Below are 20,256 nucleotides of genomic sequence, written 5' to 3'. Positions count from 1 at the left end.
ACCACAGCCACAGTGTCAACGGAACAAATTGGACCACTGTATTTAGCTAGCTACTTACACACGGTGCTCACATGGCACCATTGATTAAAACGGCTGCGTGGCCTCATTGTTCAAATGTTTCTACAGCTGTGAGTAACTACTAAATGGTAGTTATTACCAGGAACATCCATATGTCTAATTTAAATAAGCACCTGTGGAGTGTAGCTGATGAATGATTGGCTAGTCTGTCGTTGTGGCAGGGCTTGCTCAGCACTTCTGACATCATGAGACCAGAGACGGTCAGTATTGTATGCAATGGGCGTAGCACATTTCTACTAGGCCTAAACCTTACCAGTCAACTAATAACTAGGGTTCAAGGTGTATGTAGTATAACTTTCTTTACAACCATGCTTATAAAACACCAATATCATCATCTCCACTGCTAGTGCTTTTCATAATACCACTACGCTAAGAAAAAGAGGCTTAGGGAGTGAGGTGGTGGTAGTGTGTGTGAGGGGGGTGGGGGGCAGCCTGATCCTGTTAGACCATGACATATACCAGAATCCCTCCATTCAAACACACACTCACCCGGGTGGGTCGCCCCCCTTCCCCTTCCCCTCTGGCCATCAGCAGCGCTGGGCAGGCAGACCAGGGCTATCCATGGTTGTCTGCCCCCCTTCCTCCACATACATGACTTCTGTGCAGCGCAGACACTCTGGAAATTCAGTGTCAAATGTAGGACAGGAAACTAGGCACACATTGGGAGCAGAGGGGGAATGTTCTCAAGTACCAGTTTGGTATAATGACAGGGGAGTACCAGTACCATTTATAAATGTCCAGAGGACTCACTATACTTCCTGAGCTCAATTTAAACAGCCAACCTTGTGGTTTGGTTTCACGGTATTTGTGGGGGGAACGGGAGGTAAACTGAGCCAAGCCACTGGCTGTTTCTGAAATTGCACCTTATTCCCTATTAAAGTGCACTACTTTTGACCAGAGCCATATATGTGCACTATGTAGGGGATAGGGTGCCATTCAGACACAACCAGTGAGTTCCACCTCCGTCTCCTTTCAATGCAGGGCAGCTAGGCTGCAGTCAGAGGCCATATTGGATTACAATTCAATACTGCGTCTTCAGTGGCACCACCTTTGTTAGTGAGCTGAGCGACCGGGGAAAGCTGGGACGTTGGAGGGGAGGAGGAGGTGGTGCAGCTTGGGGTTAGGGGGCTGTGAAAGAGAGCGTGGGGGCTAGGGGTTCAGACGCAGCCCACAGCCCCGCGGCTGTTGCCCACATTAATCATGTTGCAGGGTAGGGCAAGAGGCGTACTGGCTGTTTCTGTCCGTGTCCCCTCTCTCTCCCTGCATGTTTGCGTGTCCCCTCGCCCTCTCTCCCCGTGGCATGCAGTGTGTCAGTCAGGGTTGTGGGAGACTAATGAGGTGTCTCTGACGCCAGCTTCCTTCGCTGGGGTGCCGTAGCTTTTTTTGTCACCACTGGTGGGGGAGGTGACAGGTTGCTTATTTACTCTGCCTTTCATATTTGCCTTTCAGTTCTTTTTTTCCCCTTACCCCTCCTCGTCAACCCTCCACCCCTTTTTCCTGCAGTCATCTGTTCATTCAGCTGCCTGGCTGTGAGAACCAAGTGCCTAATGGGCCGTATCAGCAGAACCACTGCAGGGAAACGCAGCCCTGTCATTAGCCCATATTGAAAAAGAGAGCCGGTAGGCAGAAGGAGAGAGAGGAGAGAAGAGAGACCATAGCAATTGGTATTTATATTGTGTTCATTTAATAGACAAGCCTGAGTAATGAGTAGCAGCCCCACAATACAATTATGCACCATTTCTACTTAGCCAGGCTTTAGCTTGAGGAGGCTATCAATATTTAACAGGGAGTACAATTTTTCAATGCAAAAACAGGGACTGGTTTTAACTGCTTTGAATAACTTAGAGCTAGATATTCACTCCCCCGTCTCTGGTGTAGGCCTAATAACTGACTATTGAGCGATGCTGGCGTAGAGTTACTGCGTATTTGTTAATGGACAGGTGTGGGCATGTATCGGCTGTGGTGATTGTGTCATTTCTGTTTCTTTGTGTTTATAAATAGAGTTGCTAGCAGACCCTAATGCTCTATGACAATAATAAGACCTCACTTACATGAACACCTATGAACTCAGAGAGGACACGGTCGGCTTGGACAAATGACCATTAAGACAAGACAACGGAGGTGGAATCCGCAGTATTTTTATTCCCGCTCGCTTAACTGTCGGCGATTGTAACGCTGAAGAAGCTAATAGACATTTTCCATGACAACTGGAAATGGCTTAACAGAACGTCATGCTAACGTGCTCCACAATGAGGAGCTATGGGCTGCAGTTACTGTCTTGCTTATAGTAACAGCACCCCATTGTCAAGGCCTCCTGTGCAACACGTGACCATCGCAATAGTAACTGCCGGTTTTTGATAAGTGAAACGGACTTTCTGACCAATATCTGTTCAAATGACTACAAATAGCATTACCCATTGCCTTTCAGGTCTGGGGGGGAAATTTTTTAATTTCTATGGAAAGGTTGAAGAGTTACCACTGTAACAGCCCTAGGTCCGTGACATTGACATTTGCTGTTCGACACAGAACAAACAATGGTGACCAAACACAGCTATAATGGACAGAGTTAAAAGGCCAAATCTAATTGGCTCAGAAAATCCTTGATGTTCAATCTTGCAATCTCATCCCATGCTGCACCCCAAATGGCACACTATTCACTATATAGTGCACTATGGTAAAAAGTAGTGCACTATAGGGTCCCATTTGGGGCGGCGCCTCAGTCTCTAGAGCAGTACGGAGACAAGGCGATACTCTAACATTTATATGGACAGCAATTACAGGACATATCCCAGACAGAAAAAAGGTCATCAAGTGGCTTCGAAAGAACAAAATGTGTGCAAATGCGACCTCCGCTTTGTGGATATACAATGAATGTTATAGTGGAGACGTGCTGTGGTTGAATCGTTTAGTTTACATCAATATTCAGAGCTGTTAAAACAGCCCATTAATTCAATGAAACACAGGAAAATATTGTCTGAAGAGAAATTACATTTTTGTCAATAAAATGAAGAAAGGATCTTAAAGTGCACCGCATCAAAATGATCCCTCGGTGATCCGGACGACGGTGATCACGCTCTCCACAGCCGATGTGAGTAAGACCTTTAAACAGGTCAACATTCAAGGCCGCAGGGCCAGACGGATTACCAGGACGTGTACTCTGAACATGAACTGACCAACTGGCAAGTGTCTTCACTGACATTTTCAACCTCTCCCTGATTAAGTCTGTAATACCAACATGTTTTAAGCAGCCCACCATAGTCCCTGTGCCCAAGAACACTAAGGTAGCCTGCCTAAATGACTACCGACGCGTAGCATTCATGTCTGTAGCCATGAAGTGCTTTGAAAGGCTGGTCATGGCTCACATCAACACCATCATCCCACAAACCCTAGACCCACTCCAATTTTCATACCGCCCCAACAGATCCACAGATGATGCAATGTCTATTGCACTCCACACTGCCCTTTCCCACCTGGACAAAAGCAACACTTATGTGAGAATGGTATTCAATGACTACAGCTCAGCTTTCAACACCATAGTGCCCTCAAAGCTCAGGACCTTGGGACTAAACACCTCCCTCTGCAACTGGATCCTGGACTTCCTGACGGGCCACCCCCGGGTGGTAAGGGTAGGTAACAACACATCTGCCACGCTGATCCTCAAAACGGGGAATCAGGGGTGTGTGCTCAGTCCCCTCCTGTACTCCCTGTTCACCCACGACTGCATGGCCAGGCACGACTCCAACACCATCATTACGTTTGTCGACGACACAGTGGTAGGCCTGATCACGGACAATGATGATACAGCATATAGGGTGGAGGTCAGAGACCTGGCAATGTGAGCAAAACAAAGGAGCTCATCGTGGACGACAGGAAAAGGAAGACCGAGCATGCCCCCATTCTCATCGACAGGGATGTAACTATCATGGTCCAAACACACCAAGACAGTCATGAAGATGGTACGACAAAGCCTATTCCCCCTCAGGAAACTTATAAGATTTGGCATGAGTCCTCAGATCCTCAAAAAGTTCAACAGCTGCACCATCGAGAGCATCCTGACTGGTTGCGTCACTGCCTGGTATGGCAACTGCTCGGCCTCCGACTGCAAGGCACTACAGAGGGTAGTGCTTACAGCCCAGTACATCACTGGGGCCAAGCTTCCCTGCCATCCAGGACCTCTATACCTGGCGGTCAGAGGAAGGCCCTAAAAATGGTCAAAGACTCCAGCCACCCTAGTCACAGACTGTTCTCTGCTACCGCACGGCAAGCAGTACTGGAGCGCCAAGTCTAGGTCCAAAGGGCTTCTTAACAGCGTCTACACCCCAAGCCATAAAACTCCTGAACAGCTAATCAAAGGGCTACCCAGACCCCTCTTTTACACTGCTGCTACTCTGTTTATTATCTATGCATAGTCACTTTAACTCTACCAACATGTACAGTTGAAGTCGGAAGTTTACATACACTTAGGTTGGAGTCAATAAAACTTGTTTTTAAACCACTCCACAAATGTCTTGTTAACAAACTATAGGTATTGGCAAGTCGGTTAGGACATCTACTTTGTGCATGACACAAGTCATTTTTCCAACAATTGTTTACAGACAGATTATTTCACTTATAATTCACTGTATCACAATTCCAGTGGGTCAGAAGTTTACATACACTAAGTTGACTGTGCCTTTAAACAGCTTGGAAAATTCCAGAAAATGATGTCATGGCTTTAGAAGCTTCTGATTGACTCAAATGATGTCAATTAGCCTATTGGAGGTGTACCTGTGGATGTATTTGAAAGCCTACCTTCAAACTCTGTGCCTCTTTGCTTGACATCATGGGAAAATCAAAAGAAATCAGCCAAGACCTCAGAAAAAAATTGTAGACCTCCACAAGTCTGGTTCATCCTTGAGAGCAATTTCCAAATTCCTGAAGGTACCACCTTCATCTGTACAAACAATAGTACGCAAGTATAAACAGCATGGGACCACGCAGCCATCATACCGCTCAGGAAGGAGACACGCTCTGTCTCCTAGAGATGAACGTACTTTGGTGCGAAAAATGTAAACCAATCCCAGAACAACAGCAAAGGACCTTGTGAAGATTCTGGAGGAAAACGTACAAAAGTATCTATATCCACAGTAAAACGAGTCCTATATCGACATAACCTGAAAGGCCGCTCAGCAAGGCAGAAGCCACTGCTCCAAAACCGCCATAAAAAAAGCCAGACTACGGTTTGCAACTGCCCATGGGGACAATGTTTGGAGAAATGTCCTCTGGTCTGATGAAACAAAAATATAACTATTTGGCCATAATGACCATCGTTACGTTTGTAGGAAAAAGGGGGAGTCTTGCAAGCCAAAGAACACCATCCCAACTGTGAAGCATGGGGGTGGCAGCATCATGTTGTGGGGGTGCTTTGCTGCAGGAGAGACGATGATGTCATCCATGGTGTCAAGCAAAGAGGCACAGAGTTTGAAGGTAGGCCTTCAAATACATCCACAGGTACACTTCACAAAATAAATAGCATCATGAGGGAGGAAAATTATGTAGATATATTGAAGCAACATCAGTCAGGAAGTTAAAGCTTGGTCGCAAATGGGTCTTCCAAATGGACAATGACCCCAAGCATACTTCCAAAGTTGTGGCAAAATGGCTTAAGGACAACAAAGTCAAGGTATTGGAGTGGCCATCACAACGCCCTGACCTCAATCCCAAATTTGTGGGCAGAACTGAAAAATGTGTGTGCGAGCAAGGAGGCCTACAAACCTGACTCGGTTACACCAGCTCTGTCAGGAGGAATGGGCCAAAATTCACCCCACTTATTATGGGAAGCTTGTGGGAGGCTATCCAAAACATTTGACCCAAGTTCAACAATTTAAAGGCAATGCTACCAAATACTAATTGAGTGTATGTAAACTTCTGACCCATTGGGAATGTGATGAAAGAAATAAAAGCTGAAATAAGTCACTCTCTCTACTATTATTCTGACATTTCACATTCTTAAAATAACTGACCTAAAACAGGGAATTTTTACCAGGATTAAATGTCAGCAACTGTGAAAAAGTGAGTTGAAATGTATTTGGCTAAGGTGTATGTACATTTCCGACTTCAACTGTACATATTACCTTGACTAATCTGTGCCCCTGCACATTGACTCTGTACCAGTACCCCCTGTATATAGCCACACTACTGTTATTTTACTGCTGCTCTTTAATTTGTTATTTTTATTTCCTCCAGCTTATTTTTTACCGAACACTTATTTTTCGTTAAACTGCATTGTTGGTTAAGGGCTTGTAAGTAAGCATTTCACTGTAAGGTCTACATCTGTTGTATTTGGCGCTTGTGACAAATACAATTATATTTGATTTGATCAATGCCAGACTGGTCACTTGACCAGCAAGCAAAAAGAGGAGCATCTACTGTATAAGAGAGGATTTTTACATAGCCAAAACATCTTAACAACAATCTGAGTCTCCCCATTAGAAATGTGCATAATGTTTCACACATAACTGACTGCCACAGAGGCCTCGCTCTCATTCTTTCTTTGCCTCTCCCTTTCTCCTGTTTCTACCCTCTGGCAGGATATTTGACCCCTTCATCAACACATTAGCCTTCCCCGCAGTCCAGATGGAGAAAATTAAGTTTCCATGTGAACTGGCCACAACTCCCAGCACACAAAAACTCAGCTGGATAAAAGGCTTGTATGGAAGAGGCTGGTTGCTCTGTGGCTGCATTTCCTCCTCTCCAAGTTTTATGTTACATCCCAGTGCCGATGCCACTCTCTCTAAATTTGAAGACTTTGACAGAAGGGAAGTCGGAGGAGTTTTTGCTTGGCTTCACACAATCTTTTAGTAGCCCAGGATATGGGTTGATTGATGATCTCTCCCTACTCTCTATTCAATTTGTGTATCCCAACCACTTTTTCCATTCCTTGGGCTGATTTGCCTTCTCTTTCCATGGTCTTTTTATTACCCCTGGTGATCGTTTGCATTTCAAATCAAATTACATTTTATTTTTCACATTCTTGGTAAACAGCAGGTGTAGACTAACAGTGAAATGCTTACGGACCCTTCCCAACATTGCAAAGAGAAAGAAAATAGCAAAACAATAGAAAAGTAAACCAAGTAACGATAATATGGCTATATACAAGGGGTACCAGTACCGTGTTAATGTGCAGGGGTATGAGATCATTGTGGTAGATGTGAACATATAGCTAGGAATAAAATGACCGATAGTAAACAGTAGCAGCAGCATGATGAGTCAAAAAAAGGTTGTACAAAAAGGTTCAATGCAGATAGTTAACAAAATAGATAGACTAACTATTTAACAGTCTTAAGGCTTAGGGGTAAAAGCTGTTCAGGGTCCTGTTGGTTCCAGACTTGGTGCCTCGGTACTGATTGACATGCAGTAGCAGCGATAACAGTTTACGACTTGGGTGGCTGGAGTCTTTGACCATTTTCAGGGCTTTCCTCTGTCACAACCAGGTATAAAGGTCCTGGATGGCAGGGAGCTTGGCCCCAGTGATGTTCTGGATTGTCCGCATTACCTTCTGTAGCACCTTGCGGTTGGATGCCAAGCAGTTGCCATGCCAAGCAGTTGCCATACCAACCTGTGATGCATGCTCTCAATGGTGCAGCTGTAGAAATTTTTCAGGATCCGAGGACCCATGACAAATCTTTTCAGAGTCGTTCCATCTCTAAAAGCACAAGAAAGAGGATTTCGACCCCCACCATCTCAGATTGTTCTGAAATTGTTTCTGTGGTTAGGAACAGATAAGATTAGCATTCTTGCAACATTATTTTGTTGAAATATAAATTTGATCTCTTAGAAATTAAGTTTAAAGTATTGCACCCAAATCGATCATTTTACATTTATAGGATTCCTATAAATATAGTACCTAACATCCGATTTGGTCCAAACCTTTTTTCTAACAATGAGTAAGACATGGGGAATCCAAACAAAGAAGCCAGACGCCAATCCCACCCCAACAATCAGTATTAGCTCTGTAATAATAATCTCCAAGCTGGCCACAATAAGTCACATTGCAGCAGCACCTTGTGATAACAACTGTATAATATATACCTGCTGGTGTGAGGACTAACAGGATATCCCAACACTGACGCATGATGACTTCAATAGGAACTAACTTTTGCAGTCATTCTCCTTGACCCTGTGTTATGGGTTTGAGCAGGGAACAGTGTATGTGTGTGCTACGGAAAGTTGTTAGCTCCAATAAAACACGGATAAAAGGCAGAACGGTTAGTGACTGACGCACATGACACACCACCAGGTATGTGCATGGGGCCCTCGGCGCCAGCCAGGGAACGGAGAGGAGGAGGAAGCTAAACATTACCACTGGGCCAAACCTATCAATATGGTGGAAGCTAGAGATCAGTGATAGACAGTGGAATGAATAAACCCATTATCTCCCTGTAGAACAAGCAGCATATTCTTCCACAAGTCAGGTCTGTAAAAGTGTGGGACCTGGGCTGAGCAGTGTGTATTACTGATAAAGTCAAATCAATCAGAAGGTATTGCTGGGCAGGAGGCAGGCAACAAATACAAAGGGGGCAAAGTCACATTGATTTTCAGTATTTGAGAATGCACCGAACCCAAGGTAAATCATTGTTATGAAACCCCTACAGACAACACATGTTAGATGAGAGGGGTGGAATGCGAATGGTGCTGTAGCTGGTTAGCATCTTGTTCCAGTGTAAACATGAAAACAAGCAACAGTAACTGGGGACTAGATCTGAATACATGTGGCACATGAGCGGAAGAAGCATGGCTATACATACAGTCAGTCAGCATGGCTCCTCTTTACAAGGTCTGTCCTCAGGGTCAGTCACTAAAGCTTATATAACACATTCCCACAACTTTACAGCAACATTGTGTTGGCCTAGCAACTATAGAGCCTGTGTGTGTGTGTGTGTGTGTGCGCGCGCGTGTGTATGTGTTCACCTTGCTTTATCAGAAGGAGCATTTTGTACTCTCCCCTGATTAATCCTTTTGCATACTTAAGCCCCACCGCTCCCTTCCCCTGACCAAATTAATTTCTCTCCTTTGATAGAGACAGAAAAGGATTTTAATGGCTGTGCCCTTCAAACCTGAGAGTTCTAATAAGTGTGAAGAGAAGATCTGTTTGACTGATTTTCTTTAAGGCTTGCAGGCATGGAATTAATTGTCTTGAATAAATATTATCTGTCTGGGCGATGAGAGACGGAGCAGAATTTGTGGTCCCTTTTTAAAAACTTGTATAGGTTCTGAGGTAATATTTGACCTAGAATACAAAGACCACAATGAGAGTTACCACTCTTAAGACAAAGACCTTCAGAAATATCCGCCTGATTTTCGAACGCTTTTATAACCACTTCCTCCGCACACTCACATTGTCATAATTCATATGTGTGCCACTAGAAATCCCTGCATTAGCATGTTTCTGTTATCCGATAGATCCTGACTAAATAAACCATATTACTGGCCTGCTAATGTGCCTGGACCTTGTAGGCTAAATTGACGATAAAAAGAATCATAACTGATCCAAATGACTGCCCAATCAGGCTGGCTAGACGCAGTTATTTCTAAATGAATATGCATTCAAAACGCCGGGCTTATGAGCGGTTATTCAAATGACATAGGCCATTCCCTGTGGTTTACAGACAAGAGTTTTGTACTCCCTTGAAAACAATAACATTCTGCATTATATTGTGTTGTTGTAGCATAGGTAGGATACATTTATTGTCCCTAAAAAACAGAATCAATACGGTAGTTTTTCGAGCTGCGTGCCCGGGGACTGGAGCGTACATAACGAAATCATAGGTAGCCTATCTTGTCACTTTCACATTTTTTTCACAGTGTAAATTGACAGATATATTCTCTTCATAAATGGATGGGTTAATATGCATATGCTTCTAACTTCTACTTATTTATGCGCCATCATGCATAAATATATTTTGTACCCCCACGCCAAACGCGATCACGACGCGCAGGTTAAAATATTAAAACAAACTCTGAACCAATTATATTAATTTGTGGACAGGTCGAAAAACATTAAAAATGTATGGCAATTTAGCTAGTTAGCTTGCACTTGCTAGCTAATTTGTCCTATTTAGCTAGCTTGCTGTTGCTAGCTAATTTGTCCTGGGATATAAACGTTGAGTTGTTATTTTACCTGAAATGCACAAGGTCCTCTACTCTGCCAATTAATCCACACATAAAACGGTCAACCGAATCGTTTCTAGTCATCTCTCTTCCTTCCAGGATTTTTCTTCTCCTGACTTTATATTGCGATTGGCAACTTTCATCAATTAGCTGCATTACTGCCACTGACCTCGTTCGTCTTTCAGTCACCCACGTGGATATAACCAATGAGGAGATGGCACGTGGGTACCTGCTTCTATAAACCAATGAGAGATGGGAGAGACAGGACTTGCAGCGCGATCTGCGTCAGAAATAGAACTGATTTCTATTTTAGCCCTTGGCAACACAGACGCTCGTTGGCGCGCGCGAGCAGTGTGGGTGCAATAATTGAATAACATAGATTTCTTAATTTATTTTCCAACGCGCACGCAACGCGAGCGGTGTAGTCAGCCTGTTAGGCTATACGTCTCGAGTCTGTCTGTCTTCATTGTTCTGTTGCGCAATTACACAACTGGCCTCTCCACCACCTAGGCTATTCCACTTAAATCTTATGCAGTCCCAGTAAAAAACAGAGTACAAAAGCTTGTTGGACACTTATTTCCACATATTTTATTCACTGAGAGTCTATTGGAGGACAAATGCACTCTTGCTTGCGGAATGTAAAATAGGCTACAGCATTAACCTCTTCGCTATAGGGGGCAGTATTTTCACAGCCGGATGAAAAGTTATTTTAAAATCTGACATAGCGATTGCATAAAGGAGTTCTGTATCTATAATTCTTAAAATAATTGTTATGTATTTTGTCAACGTTTATGATGAGTAATTTAGTAAATTCACCGGAAGTTTTCGGTGGGAATACTAGTTCTGAACATCACACGCCAATGTAAAAAGGTGTTTTTTGATATAAATATGAACTTGATTGAACAAAACATACATGTATTGTATAACATAATGTCCTAGGAGTGTCATCTGATGAAGATCAAAGGATAGCGCTTCATTTAGCTGTGTTTTGGGTTTTTGTGACATATATGCTTGCTTGGAAAATGGATGTGTGAATATTTTTGGCTACGTACTCTCCTAACATAATCTAATGTTTTGCTTTCGCTGTAAAGCCTTTTTGAAATCGGACAATATGGTTAGATTAACGAGAGTCTTATCTTTAAAATGGTGTAAAATAGTCGTATGTTTGAAAAATTGAAATTATTGCATTTGAGGTTTTGTATTTGCTCTTCCATTTGATATTGGCGAGGGGTTCCGCTAGCAGAACCCCTAGATGTAAGAAGTTAACAACGGGCCGGGAGTCGGAAAGGAGAAGCCTATAGTAGGCTGCCTGTCTTAACACTGAAAGGCTACATCCTGACAAAATACACCATGAGTGGGCTGCTAATGTACCTTTCTGGACCTACTAAACTATCGAGAATAGACCCAAACTGATCCAAATACTTGCATAATCAGGCCTAGGCTGTAGGCTATGCAGTTATTTCGGCATGAAACAAAACAGGATGTTTGAGCGTTTATTCAAATTAGCCTATATCACTGCAGTTTACTAGTCTTGCTAACAACAGCCTCGCTGTGTAGTCACGTGGGTTGCGAGTCAGCCAGGCTAGCAGTTTACAGCCTATAGACAATAATTGTGTACTCACTTGTTAACAATAATACATTTCTCATTGCACTGTGTTGTTGTAGCCCAGGTAGAAAGAATCATTTTCTTGTCTAGAAATGTAGGCCTAGGGCTAATCAATAGTGGCCAGAGCCAGAACAAAATCAGTTGGAAGGGTATTGATTTCTATAAGCAGACCCGTTTTTTTCCACAGGACCACGCATGCGCGTGCACGAATTTAACATTTTAAATAATACTCCAGATACATTATCTTCACACATTTTAAATGCTTTTTACTGACAGACGCAACTCAGTAATCAACTAGGCCTATTACCACACGCGTTGCCCCTAAAGCTGGCTTGACAAGTAGGCATAGGACTATGCAGTTGTGATTTGAAACAATCCACAGCTATGTTTTTTTAATAAGCTAAATGGTCCTCTGTGGCCAAGTCAAACTCTCTGGTAATGTATTTTGAATGATTTTATTAAGTAATTATTATATACATTTTGGCAAAACATCAATATACTATAGGGGAAGCCAGCATCCGAACAGTGCATTGTTCACCTGCCAACTTTCCTTTTTTATTCGCAAGTGCCTGAAACCAAAGATCTGTATATAATGATAAGGTGATCATGTCTCCTCCCTAACAATGTGAGTCATTGTTCCAAAGCCGAGAATGCAGGCGACAAGCTTAGGTCTGCATTTTATGCCCATAGAAACGCATTGTGCTTATTCAGACCGATTTTGGCAAAAGTGGGTTCTCTCGCTTCGTCTCTTCCTCTCTGCTGAAACTGGAGAGCAAAACAGCACCCCTTTGTCTTACTATAAGTGGCCCGTGTATCTGATGCTGTCTGGCCAGAAAAAGTATGACATGCCATACTCTTTTTGTCCAGACAGCATCAGATACAATACGTGGTCTACACCAGTGGAGGCTGAGGAGGGGAGGACAGCTCATAATGGTTGGAGCGGAGGAAATGGAATGGCATCAAACACATGGAATCCATGTTTATTGTGTTTGATACCATTCCACTTATACCACTCCAGCCATTACCACAACCCTGTCCTCCCGAATTCAGGTGCCACCAACCTCCTGTGGTCTACACATACTGAGACAGAGGGACACTGTTTCGCTCACTTAGATGCTTAAATCTGAGATTGATGAATCTTTGTCGGCATGCGTCTCGGTCAAATAAATGATATTTCTATATTTATTTGGACGGGCAAGGAGGTCCGGTAGGGCGGGCCAGGCCCCGCCCATAACGCCGGCCCTGATAGTGGAGCAGACTTGCTCTTGCTGAATTTAAAACAGGCCTACAGCAAATTAACTGTCGGGGAAAGTTGAGGAGAGAAAGTGCATTGGTGTGATCACTTTTGGCCGGGTTATGATGACATTGTTTTACTGATTCATTGCAATTTGCAAATAGTTGCACAGGACAGACAGAGAGATGAGCACAGTAAAACAAGACCCAAAGGACTTGACAACCATTAGAAAAATGGAAATCACTTGCAAACCATTTGAGCAACGAGGCAATGTTGACATGCTGTAAAATATGTGCAGGCTAAACGGCGTCATTTAAATACGAGTTACTATATTATTTTTCATTAGGCCTACATGTACATTGAAGTAGCCTATTATTATCAGTTGTCAATATGACAAAAAACACACCGAATGGACTTGTTACCACCTTATTAATAGGCAGCATGCAGTAGCATATGTTGATCAGATGATTGCAATGGTGGAAAAAGTATACTTGAGTAAAAGTAAAGATACCATAATAGAAAATCACTCAAGTAAAAGTGAGTAACCCAGTAAAATACTACTTGAGTACAAGTCTAAAAGTATTTGATTTTAAATATACTAAAGTATCAAAAGTATGTGTAAATAATTTCACATTCCTTATATAAAGCAAACCAGATGGCATAATTATAATTTTTTTTACAGATAGCCAGGGGCACGCTCCAACACTTAGACATAATTTACAAACGAAACATGTGTTTAGTGAGTCTGCCAGATCAGAGGCAGTAGGGATGTTATCTTGATAAGTGTGTGAATTAGACAACTTTTCTGTCCTGCTAAGCATTCAAATTTTAACGACTACTTTTGGGTGTCAGGGAAAATGTATGGAGTAAAAAGTACATCATTTTTTTAGGGATGTGGTGAAGTAGAAGTAAACGTTTTCAAAAATACAAATAGTAAAGTACAGATACCCCCAAAAAAAGACTTAAATCAAATCAAATTTTATTTGTCACATGCGCCGAATACATTGGATGGCCTATATAAGTTGTACTTTCAAGTATTTTTACTTAAGTACTTTACACCACTGGTTGATTGACAGGTGTAGGACTGTAGAACAATAAACTCTCCTCTAGTGTTAATACTCAACCGTTTTATAGTTAGGCTATGTAGCCTATAGTTTATCGTTACACTTATACATGTTTACTTTACTTTTATGCTCTATAAATTGCCTCCTAATAATTTACTCTAGCAACTTGAGGCAAGTTTGCCACCGGCGGGCTGCAGTAGGGAAGTAAAGTGGAAGTCGAATCCATCACTTCTGTTGTTTGGCTGTCCCATATCAACATTTGAAAATGAGGTGGATAGGGCTAACTATGAGTAGTGACATGATTGAGGAGCAACAAATTAATATCTGCCTCAAACCGAGCCAAGAAACAACCTCCAAACTCACTTGAGTTTGGGAAAACCTACAGTAAGGGCACGAAAAGAAATAGAAGGGGTCTGCATCAAAAACAAATAATGGATAGCCTAAGTAAAGTCCATTAGTACATGCACAGATTTACTAACTATACATATCCATTTTATAATGTAGACTAGACACTATGGGTTAGTCATTAGTAAATGGGTCGTTTTCATTTTGTAATAGGGAAGTAGAAGAGCCAAAATGTAACAGAATGAGAGGAGAGAAACAGACATTTAAACAGCTGTCTACCCGCAGCATTAACATGGCATCATCTAGTTTAAACGCAACTTATTTTGCCATGTGTCATTTCTAACGAAACCCCAAAACACCCAAAAATGCCTTCCACAATACAGGTATTACAAATGAGATGCCAAGATGGAAAAACAAAAAGGCATGATCGTACTAGGCCCGCACCCTTCCACACAAGAGGTGGGTGACTCCTGTTTGACTCATGGCTGAGGTACATCATCGATGACTAGGAATGGACCTGGCTGAACTCAATCACTTCCTTTTACTTACATTTTAGTCATTTAGCAGACACCCTTATCCAGAGCGACTTACAGGAGCAATTAGGGTTAAGTGCCTTGCTCAAGGGCACAGACAGATTGTTTTTCACCTAGTCTGCTCAGGGATTCAAACCCAACAGGCCCAACAGTCTTAACCGCTAGGCTACCCGCCACCCTTAAACCCTCTCTTCATAGCAGAAGCCCCACATGACTTGAACCCCCCCCCCCCCCCCCCCCCCCCCCCCCCAAACATTGTCACAGGAATCTCAAGAGCTAAATTGCATAATCCAGCATAAGCATGGCTTCGTCTCTAGTGGAAGTCAGTGAAGCTTCAAAGAGAGGGACCTATTACAGCTTTATGAAACAACGTGGTGAGGTAGAGAGAGGACCATGTTTATAACAATCTCCCCCACCACACACACAGACCCTCCTCCTCCCCCTTCTGTGAACAAGGGCTTTTTCTACAGCTGGGTAACAAAGCATGACCCAATAATCCTGAAGCCTGACTCAAAGCTGGAACCTCTCTGAGGACTTTATAAGATTCTGCCTGGCGATGAGGAGACTGCTGGGCATGTGTGGGGGATGGGGGGATTATACACAAACACAACTAGCTTTGATTATTCTAATTATGACTAAAGCCCTGAGTAGATTATGAGCACAGGCTAATATGTGCAATGTGATGAGTTCACATGCAATAAGGAACTTTACAGTTAAGCACACCAGACAAAGGCATATATCTGGGCCAAACTGGTATTCTTGTCTTCAACTGATTACGCACCTATACTAATTAATTTCAAAAATCCAAACACTGAATTTATTTATGAGCCACTGCATGCCAACTGTCCTGACTGCAGATGAGTTTGCCCCCATTGACACAAATAAAAAGCGCTGAGTAAGGACTTTTGGGCTTACTGTTGCAGCATGTGAATTACAATTCTGGTGAAAAGAAGTGGTGGGCCCATCCAGACATGAGGCAATAGAGAGAGAGAGCTAGCAACAGGCCTGCTCCTGTTCTGTTCTGACAGTTGGCTAAACGTCTCAAGGCAGGTAACAGGGTTTTGGATGACTAGGAGAGGAATGCTCCGTCTGAACTATCAAACAAGCAAGGAAGAAGTGCCAGTCGTCGAATCTAGACTCACTGAGTATACAAAAAGGTAGAACATAAACGGGCTGCATGTTCCATGGGTTTCTCCACAGCTTCATATAAGCTGTTAGTTTATAAACATCCCATCTGCTTTGCAGGCTGAGGCTGACCTGGAGCACCAGGCAGAACCCTCTAAATAAAAAATCCCACAGCATGGTTAAGATACAGGGAGCTGGTTAGTTCTGGCAGTCACAGAGAGCAAGTAGAAAACTATCCTAAATATTTTGAAGGCACAAGCAACCCTCATCTGTAGCTGGTTTATACCATAGGAATGTATGCACTTCGTAGAAAGGCTTGGTGGTGTAAACAAAGTTAATGTACCGTATTCTTTTTTAAACAAATATTTGGTTGGAGAGACAAGATCCACAAAAAAAAAATGGCAGAAAACTATTTCATTTCTACTTTATAGAAATCTCAGGGACCCATCTGTGAACATTTACCTGCTTTCCATTTTGCTCATAAAAAGGTAAACACAGGCCTGTATTGACCCGGAGGGAAAATACATTATTTACGGCTAACTCTGGTAAGTGTCTCTTTTGAGGCACATTATAGCCTATATTTCAAAGGACAACTCAGACTCCACTGTGCTGATGTTGGTTGTTTTTTCATACTCAGCCACACATTTCCATAGCGAAATCACTTGAGTTCACAAATTGGCTGTCTCTTGTCGTACACATATCTGCATAATTCATGTGGATTTTATATTTCCACATGCTATCATATTTCCTTACGCCTTACTGAACTTTGGGATTTATCATCATGTTTTTAGAATATAATATTAATATGGTGTGCTTTATTATTTTCAAGTAATATTGTACAGAAACAATATGAAATCAAAGCATTTCCACATAGGCCAATAACCCAGTCTTCCGCTGTAACCTATAAAAACGTGTTCTAGGCCTATTCCGTTTCCAGTTGTCGGGATGTGTAAACCCACATGTTTATCTGGCTCCTAGCCCCAAACAAAAGTTAATCAAACCCTCCATTGGTTTAGATAATGACGATTTGATAAGTCTAACATTTTATGGAGGCAGATGCATGAATAAAACAATATTTCGTTGGAGAGAGGAGCATCTGAAGTGTCCCTTGGTCTAAAATAACCCTCAGTGGTGGCTATTTTGCAGTGATCGCATTGGAAATGCGAGACCGATATTGATCATCTCAACTGGAAAGCTATTGTGTAGCGGAGGAGCTACCCCGAGACACATTTTCCCAGCACTAATATGATTTTATAAAATGTAAGGCATCCGGATCTATTTTAATACTTCCAAACTTGCGTTCGATGCTTGGTTAACATTGCAAAAAAAATGTCCATACTAGATTGGATACGAGTCCTTTGTCTTGTCCAACTAGCAAATAAACAAAAGATATAGGATTTGGATCAAAGCGGCTTATGTTGGCTTAATTATAATAAGATACCGAATAACCGCCTTTATCTAACACAAACTACCGTTTATCTATCAAAAAGACACAATCGAGTTGTAAAATAATAAAAATGTAAAACGGACTAATTGAGATCTATTTTATTCGCGTGTGTTAGATCCCCTCAGCGGCCAGTCCGGCGCACGGAAAGCGTAGCCTTCCATACTGTAGCCCTAGACGACGAACAAAAAGTGCTAAATGTTGCCAACACATAGCTGGGTCGGCTCAATCGACTCAACGCTATATTGAGGCTATGGAAAGTATACTTTGTCTCAGTTCGTGTGCGTAAAGCCAGTGTCACATTTGAACAAACGGCTACAATAAAGGCTCCTCAACTGACAGACCTTTAATTTATTAACAGCTAAACTGATACAGACCAACGTATCCTGCTTCCCACTGAAACAGAGTAGCCTAGCCAGACATCTGATTTTTCAAATCGAATGTAGATCATTCTGCTCACTTAATTCGATCCGAACCAAATTAATATTGGCGTATGCTAAAATTGCATCAACATAGACCAGGTTTTCAATAGTTTTGTTTGTATGGAAAAACTTATAATTCCTAGAAGCCATCCTACCCTTCCTTGACCGAGTTAGCTGGAACAGATTCATGTGAAAAGCCGTTTAAGAGGAGAAGAGGGACAAGGGCAAAGTGCTGCGTTTGTTCCACTTACCGACTTGTAAGACATTTTCCACACAACCAGTCTCCAAAAGCCGTATGCCTCGGCGGAAAGGCAGTCCATCTCCGGTGCCCGCTGCCCCGGCGGCGGCCGTCGTATTGGCGACCCCTCCGGGGACAGACCCGGATCCAGCGGGAGCCACCGTGCCCACCGCCGGACCCTCTTCGCCTGCGACGCGGCATTGAAACGATGAATACATACATATTTCCCTTTCGTTCCTCGGAAAGGACCAGTACACTATACGGCGCTGTACTGGCTCTGGGATCCGCTCGAAGCGCTCCTCCACCCTCTCAAAGGCCCATTTCTCCGCTACAGCCTTCGCGGCACAATCCAACAGAGATTCCGGGCAGCGAAACCGAGAGTTCGGAAAACCCGGACCAGGCCCCGGACCAGGCCCTCGGGGAGCCGGGCGCAAGCACGGTCGCTTGCTGGCCGGGGGTAAAGATAGATGAAGTGGCGGCTGAGGCGGTAGCTCTCCACGTCCCTCCGCCATGACGTCCAGATAAACACTGAGAACAGACGACCAGCTTCAGAATTGCACAAATGAGACACTGCACAACGGGAGAGGAGGGAGTGGGGTTGAGGGGGTGTATACGTCACCACCAATAACAAACACTCCCCAATCGCGATACTGCACTGACAACGCGCCACCGCTACCGGCCTCTTAGTGTGTGTGTGTGTGTGTGTGTGTGTGTGTGTGTGTGTGTGTGTGTGAGTGCCGCCTCTAGCCTTCTGCGGGCCCTAGGCGAGATTCTATCATTTTTGCCATGGTGAGAAAGTTTTGAAGCTAATTTCCTGCAATTCTACACATTTTCCCATGACTTATGCCATGTTCATATGATATCTGTTGGAGAGTGACTAACAAAAGCAATGGGGCCCCCTGGAGGTTTAGGGCCCCTGAGCACATGCTCTGTATGCCCGGTTGGTAATTTGATAATGAATAGGCCTACTACAAGATTTAGATAGCTGGCTAGACTACCTAACCTAGCAATTTAAAATAATTAGCTGACATTCGCTAATTGGGTGACTAACATAACAACTGGACAACTGCTGATGCACTAGCAAATTCTGAACTTGCACCCTGTGTATTTATACTTTTCTAACTCTCAACAGTAAACTGACACTCTGACTGTGGTTGGTTTGGTTGGTGTATAATCTCTCTGTGTGTAGTCTGCAACAAGACAGACACATCATGCTCACCTCAACTTCAACCTTGGTCTATATATTCAGATTAGGAATAACAACCAAAATAACCACATTAGTGTCCAATAAATCATAAAGAATGTTTTGAAATAAACGTGACATTATGGAAATAAAATGAACACATCCAAGTAGTGAAATCTCTTCCCTCCAGTAATCCCTGCCTATGCTACATAGACCTATTTAACTAATAAGTATCTTTCTTTGAGATGTATTACAAGCACTGAATTGCAAATCAAATTTACACCATTTACTTGGAGAATAAATGTCATTGTTTCCAATGCAGCAAATATATATCCTCAGAATACACATTAGGTGTCAGATCTGGTGAATTGACAGACCGTATTCACAAACATTTACAAATATGCCAGGACTGAGTAGACGACATATATTCAAACATTTGAATGAATTAAATAATATCAATAATAATATTCACCAAGATACAGTACATTTGAAAAGTGTTCAGACCCCTTCCCTTTTTCCACATTTTGTTACGTTACAGCTTTACTCAAAAATTAATGAAATTGTTTTTTTCCCCCTTCATCAATCTACACACAATACCCCATAATGAAAAAGCAAAAACAGGATATGACAAAAAAAATGAAATATAACATTTACATAAGTATTCAGACCCTTTACTCAGTACTTTGTTGAAGCACCTTTGATAACGATTACAGCCTCAAGTCTTTTTGGGTATGACGCTACAAGCTTGGCACAAATGTATTTGGGGAGTTTCACCCATTTTTCTCTGCAGGTTGGATGGGGAGCGTCGCTGCACAGCTATTTTTAGGTCTCTCCA

General features: G+C 42.8%; 1 protein-coding gene across 3 annotated transcripts in view; it reads right to left on the bottom strand.

The window, feature by feature from the left end:
• Nucleotides 1-18,805, bottom strand: part of zswim5 (zinc finger, SWIM-type containing 5) — a 57,262-nt gene extending 38,457 nt beyond the window's left edge. For 2 of the 3 annotated variants that reach the window (XM_014140442.3, XM_014140444.3), the window contains exon 1: nucleotides 18,252-18,805. In XM_014140442.3, the coding sequence (XP_013995917.1) occupies nucleotides 18,252-18,750 (499 nt within the window). In that variant the 5' untranslated portion in view covers nucleotides 18,751-18,805. The remainder of the gene's footprint in view (nucleotides 1-18,251) is intronic. The other variant, XM_014140443.3, reaches the window with a different exon arrangement.
• Between the last annotated feature and the right edge of the window lie 1,451 nt (nucleotides 18,806-20,256).

The sequence above is a fragment of the Salmo salar genome, chromosome 14 (genome assembly GCF_965601325.2).
Source record: "Salmo salar chromosome 14, fSalSal1, whole genome shotgun sequence".
In the NCBI taxonomy this organism is placed as follows: domain Eukaryota; kingdom Metazoa; phylum Chordata; class Actinopteri; order Salmoniformes; family Salmonidae; genus Salmo; species Salmo salar.
This window is presented reverse-complemented; position numbering and strand designations above follow the sequence as displayed.